Source organism: Limulus polyphemus, unplaced genomic scaffold, assembly GCF_000517525.1.
Source record: "Limulus polyphemus unplaced genomic scaffold, Limulus_polyphemus-2.1.2 Scaffold2994, whole genome shotgun sequence".
Classification (NCBI taxonomy): Eukaryota; Metazoa; Arthropoda; class Merostomata; order Xiphosura; family Limulidae; genus Limulus; species Limulus polyphemus.
The window spans coordinates 97642-107389 of NW_013668604.1; the positions used below are offsets into that span (position 1 = coordinate 97642).

The 9748-nt window shown below is 30.7% G+C and overlaps 1 protein-coding gene across 1 annotated transcript in view; it reads right to left on the minus strand.

The window, feature by feature from the left end:
• LOC106468398 (histone-lysine N-methyltransferase NSD2-like) overlaps window positions 1-9748 on the minus strand; it is a 68816-nt gene that overhangs the window by 42336 nt on the left and 16732 nt on the right. The window contains 1 exon segment of the mRNA XM_013928821.2: window positions 6340-6533. Coding sequence (XP_013784275.2) covers window positions 6340-6533 — 194 coding nt within the window.

Genomic DNA, 9748 nt, shown 5'->3' on the forward strand with positions numbered 1-9748 from the left:
GAAACAAGCAAATTTAAATAGAAACAAGCAACAATCTACTGAATTAATTACTTATCTAACAAAGTCTTGAGTACTATTAAAAATAAATGTATTTCAGTAACCTTACTACTTCCTTAAAATCCATATTGCCATTTACAATCTAATATTTAGACTGACTTAAAAATAATTACAACTTTAAATTTTATAAAACTATGAAAGTTTAAGAATTAAAGAAGAATTTTATCATTTTATTTGATTAATTTCCATTTAAGAAAAATTTATATTCTGGATTGATTTTAATTTTATCCCCAGATAATACTGAATTCTCATATTATTATTTCTTTTGGTGGATTGTAAAGATTCTGTCTCTTGCTAGGATGTATTAATAACATTTTCATATACAAAAATTATTATAAATTCTTCATATTATCTCTTTTTTTTTGTGATTTCCTAATATTCTCACAAGTTTTAAGGCCAATCTTTATATTTTCTTAATTTAACTGCATGATATAAGCTAAGATTGTCAGCTGATTTCATGCTAGTACAGAGGGTTGTGTACATCATATTAAAACATTTTTAAAATGTAAATCATCAAGTTACATGACAACCACAGGCAATAAAAAAATTGAAATGGCATGTATCAGGACTAAATTTTGACCTTGTTGTCATTCTGTCGGTAGTATGATATGACCATAAATGTATCACTTTTGGGAATGGTATGTAACAGCCCTTTCTGAAATAAAATGTTCATACACTCAGATCATAAAGAAGATGTCCTCAGATAGTAGATTTTGAGTTTTCAACAACGGGATATCCTGTGTACTTCATAGCATTAAAAACAAAGGAATATTGATAAACTTAGGGCAGAAAGAGAGACTTTAAACAACATCAGATATGAAATGACCAAAAGTGGGGATATGGACTGTAACAATGTGTTGAGGCTACAAAATTAGTTTAATACAATGTACTCAACATCTATATATGTCTTATCTGAGGATGGTTAGCTTTGAAAAAAAGATTTTTCCTGCATGGCATAGATGGGACACAGATAACTTGAATCTTATATCTTGGAAGTTCTTGTGGAATAAACAATTTTGTCTGTGGTGACTCCAGACATCATATAATGTCTTTTATGAGACAATCATTATGTTATCTTGTAAAAAGTAACCCTGTAAAAGAATTCTAACATGTGTGTGGTAAGTATGTCATAGGAAATTTCAATGTATTTCATCATGCATTAGGTAAACCAGCAGACACTAGATTTTGATGTTTCAAGTTGTTAGACCTCCAATATAAGCAGCGTATAAAATCTGGCTTGTTAACAAAGTTATTTAGATAGCCTTAGCCCAAGTGCCTATAAACCATGCATCAGAAAGAGCCAGTCTGGAAAGTTAACATATCTTATTAACGAAAGAAGTTACTGGAGTTTAACCCTACCAAGACAGGTTTTCCTATGGTCAGGGGTCAAAGGCCATGTCATCGCATTTGTAGACTTATATTAAAAATGTTATTGAACTACTATTTTATAAATGTATGTCAATAAGGTTGGTATCAAATTGTAGATTATAACTCAAATTGTAGATTATAACTCAAATTTTAGTATTATACATCAGATAATTTTGTAGTTTAAAAGTAAATATCATAAAAATCAACTAAATATCAATTTTTGTGTGTCACGTGGTATGTTGAATGCAGCATTGATTCAGATTAGATGTTTGTGAAGTCAAAATACTAAGTCTATAGTTTCTTACAAATTAGAAACTAAAATTATCAATATTGACAAGCTAAAACATAAAATAGAACATTCTATCTTTTCTATTTTTTGAACATTTAGTGTATCCAATAGAACTGACCATCCACTACTTAAACCCAACCACCCATTCACATATTGAAACCACGAGTCACAATATTTCATCTAATTATTTCTCTGTCATTACTACAGGTTCTTTGAACTTTACATTAAAGAAAGTTTACTTAACTAAAGACTGCCTTACTCTTAACGACTTGCAAACCTCAAACCTCTTTAGATCTAAAATTATTCAAATTGTACACAGTTAAAACTCAACTGTTTCGCGATGTATGTATAATCATTTGTTTTTTGTTTTATCCTTTCTTTACCACTTTACAAAGCAAAACCAATACTATAGTTTTAGTTAACCCTTTTGCTATGGGTAGGGGTCAGAGGGCATGTCATCACGTTTGTAGACTTTCATTCAAAATTTTATTGAACTTCTATTTTACTAATGTATGTCAATAAGTTTGGTATCAAGTTGTATATTATAATTCAAATCTTAATATTATACAATAGTTAATTTCTTAATTTAAAAGTAAATATTAAAACAATTCCTACATATTGATTTTTATGTGTCACGTGGTATGTTGAATGTATCTTTGGTTCAAATTAGATGTTGGTGATGTCTAAATACAAAGTCTATAGTTTCTTGTGAAATAGAAACTCAAATTATCGATACTGACAAGCTAGAATATAAAATAAGAACCTCCTATCTTTTCTATTTTCCGAGATATTATTATATATAGTGAATTGACCAAAGTGGCCCCATCCACCTCTTTCATTTTTGAAAATACTTGCTTATGCACACGTACTTCGCCCAATGATGTGTGTATGACCAATCAAAAGCTCAATGTCCCCCCCCCCTCAAGTGGTTTTCTGAGCCTCTGCAAAGTATTTATGTGGGTTGTTGTTGTTTTTTTTGTTATTAAGCACAAAGCTACACAAAGAGCTATCTGCGCTCTATCCACCACAGGTATCAAAACCTGGTTTCTAGCAATATAATTCCGCAGACATACCGCTGTGCCACTGTGTGGCATTTACGTGGAAAACCCTTTCTTTTCATGGTAGATTCCAAGTGGTAAAGTAATATATTAATAAACTCAAAATTTTTTAGACCCAAATACAGCTTACTTACTAAGCCTGATAAATTATAGTGGAATTATGTGGTGTTGATATAGTAATTTATGATTTTATTATTTCAAAATGCATATGTAAAATCTAAAAAAAGTTACTTTGTTTCACATCCTCCTGTGCAAAATTTGATAAGGCTTAACAAATAATAGCAAGCAGCAAATGAGTACAAAGTTTTTAACTAGAAGAGTTAATTGTTTTCTATACTTCTTTATTTACTGTTTTATGTTTTAAGAAAAATAACTGAAATTTAATAACTTATTTGTAATAGTGTTCAAACATATATAATGCATATACAACTGAAATGTAACTGTATTTTACAAAATACTGGTCCACAAGAACACAGCCAAGACAGGTCACTTTGTAAAGGCCAGTTTTATATTATTGGATAAAGTAACATAAGTGCATGTGCACTGCATCATTCAACTTATTTAATGTTAGTCAGACACTGTTGAAAGGTCAGTAAAATAAAAAAATGTTTATATCTTATTATAATGGAGCTTACAATGTATACATCCACAACTCAGATCTCAGAAATGACAACACTGATCACCACCAACCATAACTGGGTAATATTTCTATAACTAGGCAGTATTTTTACAGCTGAGCAATAAATAAAACAATTGAAATTTCCACAAAAATGAAATTTTTCAGATTTAATCAATAAAAATTACAAAAAAAGGAGTAAATTTCAAATACAAAATAATCAAAAAACAAACTTAAAAAAACTGTTTTTCTTTAGTGAAAATCTCATGACTGTTGCAACAGAAAAGCAAGGCACTTTCATTGGTAACTGCATCTACAAAGAAATACTTTGTGATGTAATGCTGTGATGATAGCTCATTTTTAAACTAAAATTTCAATAAAATCCTTTTTCTCATGGATGGTGAACATTATTGAATGTCAAGTATGAGTACATTGTTGTAGAACAGTCACACAATTCCAGAAAAGGCCACAGACCCAATAGCTGTCCGCAGGAATTAGCAGTTATACCTACCTGGAGGACAGGTATTTCTGCTAGTATGTATAATGTTATAAGATTTAAGATATTTAGACTAACGATTTGTGGTTTTATGTTATAATTTGTAGTAGCTTTAGAACAGAAAAAGCATAATTTACATGTATTTCCTATTTTTTTTTGGTGGTTACGAGGTCGGTTGAATCGACCAAACCCATACAGAGATACAATACATGTAACAGATAAAAGTTTAAAAAAAAAAACATTTGGTAATTATCTGGAAGTTATTAGGAGTTTAAAGATTTCACACGTGAAATTTGACAGTTTTTGATGCATAAAAGTATTTTTAATCTTAAAAGTAAAAATTACTTCACAGGTTAGATAGTCAACATTCAAAAATAAAAATGTATGAGTAAATAATTAATTAAAAAATTCTAAAACTTAATTTAAAAAATCTGATACTTTGTGTACGAATGTCTTGTAGCATTTACTAATAATCTGCAAACTTTTGTGAAGATATATTTTAAAAATTTACAGTATAACTGCTTTATGGTTATGTTGGGAAATATGGGCTAGGTAGAATCCACCCACCCATAGTAGAAGGGTTAATGACCATGTAATTTGGAAATAAAAAACTGAAAAAAATATATGTATGTGTTATGGTCTTTAAGTAATGTTCAATGAAAGTTTTAATATTGAATCTGACATATATTCATTTCAAGTAAACTTTCTTGGGTCAACCACGCTGCAGCTACAACTGTATCTCAGCTTTTAAAATAAATGCTATTTGCAACACAAAACTGATGATAATTACTTGTAGGCAGTGATTGTTATTACCACCAAGCTGACAATTCAAGTAAGTCTCCATGTAAGATTCAATAATATACCAGATTTTCCAGTTATCATCAGTCTCCCCGAAGCAAAGATCACACTTCACATACACTTAAAAATGACAGTTAAGAATGTAAAGTTATGCACCATACATTTAATTATTATGCCAATTTCAAATAATATGCAACAAAATTTGAAACAATGCAACCTTTTGACTAAAGTAAAAAGAACTTAAAAATGACAAACATAATTAAGACAATTTCACACTTATTTTAATAATTTAGGAACATTTTGATATGCTATTAATTACCATGGAACAATAAATAAACTAAGTTCTAAGTAAAAAGTTACAAGTCTGGTTAACACTGGCTTAGACTTCACTTTACTAAGCCTAGAAATTCAGACTTTGACTATGCAGTTAACCACTGGTTGCACAGTAACATGTAAATAATGTGGGACAAAAACAAAAAAATGCAGCACTTCCACTGGCTTGGATTGGTCTTTGATATGAACAATTTTAACAACTTACGTTAACCAATAAGTATTCCTTTCCTAGCTTTACCAGGTGTGGTTAAGCAGTTTGCAATGAAACAATTTCATGAAAACACTTAAAACCTCCAAGCATGGTTTGCATCATTATCATATTCATAACACATTTACAAATGGCTTTTAATCAGCATTTATTACAACAAAGCTTCCTGAATGTTTTTTAAAAGTAACTCATGGCAAGACAAAAATATCTTCAAAAATTGGATCTGTTTGTATAAAAGTTGCTTTCAGGAAGTCTAAAATGCCAAACCTACAAAATCTAGATGGATGTTCTCGATACATCCATGGTTAGAATACAATGTAGAAAATAATGAATTTTTTGCAAGGTCTGCATGAAATCTAAGAATCAGATTTTTACTACAGCAAAAAATGTTATTACCTGTCTATATTGTCATTACAATTCCAATATCAAAATTATTAAATTTTACCTGAATCTACATTTCCAAGTCCAATTTCATTAAGAATTATTTAACAAAACGATCAAAATTTTCACACATAAAAATGATTTTACAAACACTTATAAACAGTAGATAATCTAATTCACAATGTTTCATAATGAGTCACAATTCAAAATATTAAATAACTTTTTTTAAATAAATGCAGTAGAGAATGAAATATTACTAAAAGAAAAAAGAAAAAGAGAAGAAATTTATAATTTAAGCAAATGTTCAGACTGATCAGAGGAAAATAAGTTTTGAAAAGTTAAGTTTTTATCCTATAAAAATGCTCAATTTACGAATGGTTTTATGCTGAAGTCCAATGTTTCTTTAAAACATCTAGCTAAGGAAAAACACAATATCCCAAGTTAAAAATAACACTTGTGATATATCACACAAAAATGCTTTCAAAAGCAAACTAAAAATATATTAACAACTTTTGGCACTGATCAAGTTGTCAAACTTGACAAGCATGAAACCAAAACATACATATATACACCACCAAACATAGATATGTTCTCATTACATATTGCTTGATAAAAAAAATGGTAATATAACAAAGAAAATAATCTGTGGAAATAACCTTACTGTAAATACCCATCAGATACTCCATTAAGTAATATTAGTTGTAAACTACACATAAGACAGCTGTGATAACTTACAGTGATCTTGAACTTTGCTAGAAGTTTGTTTCGATTCTTGGTGTTTTTTTTATGGACTGAAGCTATAAAATTCTTAACATGTTCTTCAAATTTGTCCTTTCCTTCATAAGCCATGACACAACTCGGCACAGTCCAACCATGCTGAGCTTCATGACCAAAGTACTGAACATGATAGACACGTGCAAGAGTCCTCACTGCAGATGAAGATACAATTGAAATTCAGATTGAAAAGTATTGCCATCTGTATTCAGGCACTACTACCCTTAAAACGTACAAAAAACATTACATCTTGTAATTGAAAATATTATATATACATAATACCACTTAAAATATCTGGCATCTGTTAGAAAAGATGTTTTAACTGGTACAGTAAAATATGAAAAAATATAGACACAAATATTTCTCAATTTTTGCTTCAAACAGTTACAGTTCAATTCTGTTAAATTTAAAAATACAGTTTTTCCTTTTCTTCTCTAGCTATGATGAATTGAGGTGCATGAAAGTTTGGTAAGATTCTGCATTAATATCACTGATGAATCTCTAATCAGCAGTTGAAACTTGGCAATTAAAAATGTTGAATCAAAAAATTTATAAGTTAAATCTCATCAGTTTGATAGCCTGTGACCATTGGTAGCCAACTTTAAATCATTTAACAGTGCAGAATTAACAATATTTGTCTCATGGTAACTTCCAGTGAAAGCATATACTAAGTTACTTTCTACTTGTTTTGTTTCTTCTTATAGTGGAAGGGAAGACTGATAAAGTTTATAATGTGTGTTTTGTTTTTCCAATATTTGTCATAACTGAAATAAAGTGAAAATAGGTAATTTGAAAAAAATTATCATGACTGTGAGATGATAAATAATGACAGATTTTTAAAGTTGCCAATACAGCTTAATCATTAGCTGAAGCCTTGTGCTAGTCAAAATATAAGTGGAGTCAGGTTTAATTTGGTTAATTTAAATACACAAACACTTGCAAAAATATTCCCTACACAAAAACATAAGGCTCAAATAACTAAAATTATCAGTAAAAGATTAAATCTGAACAACTGCTATAAGTCACACTTTTGGACATTTTTCTTTTTTTTAACGAGTTAACAACCTTCAGTCTTTCATTTTCATAAAACCCGATTTCTCATACACTGATCAAAATTAAATTTCACATTTTCTAGAAAAACATTGTCGAATATAGGTGTCAAGGTGTCCATTTTGCTCTGCTACTCTCCAATCTTACTGATCACATTTTGAACACTAGTTTTAAAGGTTTAGAAAAAGCTCTGGACAATTCAATATTATAACATTTTCTAATTGTTCCAGATATTCAAGAACCTTACTAAAATTGTAACTTATTATGCATTATTTACAGATACACTGAACAAATATGCATACATCATACTTTACAAAACAGTACATTGTCTAAATTATTATCAACTATTTTAAAGCACAAACAGAATAGACCCAAACTACAGAGAAGTCAGAAACAAGCTCTTACAAGTAGGTCTGTTTTTCATCTTATGTAAGGATGTTGCACTGTTGGAAAGGATTCAAAAAGGAGCTACCAAAGGTTGATTTCACACTTGGAGAGATTCAAATTCGATGACGAGGAACCCACTTTGAAACTAATAATCGTTGGAGATGGCTTGAATGGGTAATGAAGAAAAACTTTTAATATAGGTTTAACGACCTAATAATTTTGAGGTTAAGAAAGGATAACTGTTTATTGTTTTCGTGTTCTATGGTAAATTTGATATTGGGATGAATGGAATTTATGTGTTTAAAGAAAGTTAGTTTGTGTTCTGTAGAAGTGAAGCCAGCAAAAGTGTCATCGACATATCTGTACCAGTATAGTAGAGGATGAAGCACAGAATGTATTGCCAATATATTCATGACCCAGATCGAAACACAAGCCAGAACGGGTGAAACAGGATTGCCCATACTTAAACCGTCTATTTGAAGGAAATGTTCGTTGTTGAAAATGAAGTTGGTTTTAGTCGTTGTAAATTCTAAGGGAGAAGCAAAAAGTGTGCTGGGGATGTGGATTAACCTTGTTGGGGTCATTAATGTAGAGGTCGAGTGCGATATTGCAAGCTTCATTGGCGGGGACTTCGGTGAAGAGTGACACGACATCAATACTAGCCATTAAGACTAGAATTTAATTGGTTTAGTGTGTATTTGAAATTGAAGGCATCTTTAAAAAATGAACCTGCAGATATTACATATGGTGTGAGAGCCCAGGCTATGTATTTGCCAAGATTGTAGTTGAAGGAATCGTATGTGGACAGTATAGATCGTAGGGTGCAGTCCTGTTTGTATGGTTTAGGAATGCCATATAGTTGTGGTGTGCGTGAATCACTTTTACTGAGATAAAAATAAAGATCTTCAGTAATTAAATTATTGAAAATCACATAATACCAACGTCATTTACAAAACAACACGCAATAACTGCCCAGAAATCTACATCGGAGAAACAGGAAGAAAATTGGAAACCAGATTCACAGAACACAATAAAAAAAACGTCCCATGTTTTCCACTATTGCAACTGAAAAAAACCATAGTATATCTATTAAAAACACAGTAATTTTAAACAAAGAACCCAACATAAACAAACGAAAAATCAAGGAATACATCTTAATTGAACAAAACAACCCTACTCTAAACCAACACCCCGGGGTGCCTAGATACCTCTTCTAAGTTTCGCAAGTTTCAGTCATGTGACTTCTTTGTTCAATACTGTATATATATATATCTATGTCAGTGTAAATTACTTGTACCTGATGATGACAAAACCTTGTCGAAACGTTGTACATTTGCTGTTATGTTAAACTTATATTAAAGTTTTTCTTCATTACCCATTCAAGCCGTCTCCAGCCATTATGTGTCTATTAGTAGTTCGCTATAATCAGTGTGCTATAAACTTCGAAAGCTATAACTGTGAGTTTGATAACGCTTATCAATAGGAAAACTTAAAATATTTGACAAGGAGTATTTATAAATTTTGAACCATACAAATCGTTTAACTTCAGTGGATTCTCATCGGACATTAATATTTCTACGAAAACATTACTTAACTTCAACGGTGGAAAACCTAGCGTGTGTGGCTAAGGACAAAGCTAGCTACCTTCCAGGCGAATCGTACTTACATCAACTTGTACTTAACTTCGATTTCGATGACGAGGAACCCACTTTGAGACTAATAATGGCTGGAGACGGCTTGAATGGGCAATGAAGCAAAACTTTAATATAAGTTTAACATAACAGCAAATGTACAACGTTTCGACAAGGTTTTGTCATCATCAGGTACAAGTAATTTACACTGACATGGATATATATGTATACAGTATTGAACAAAGAAGACACATGACCGGAAATGTTGAATCCAAAATTCACCGCAAAAACACACACACTGG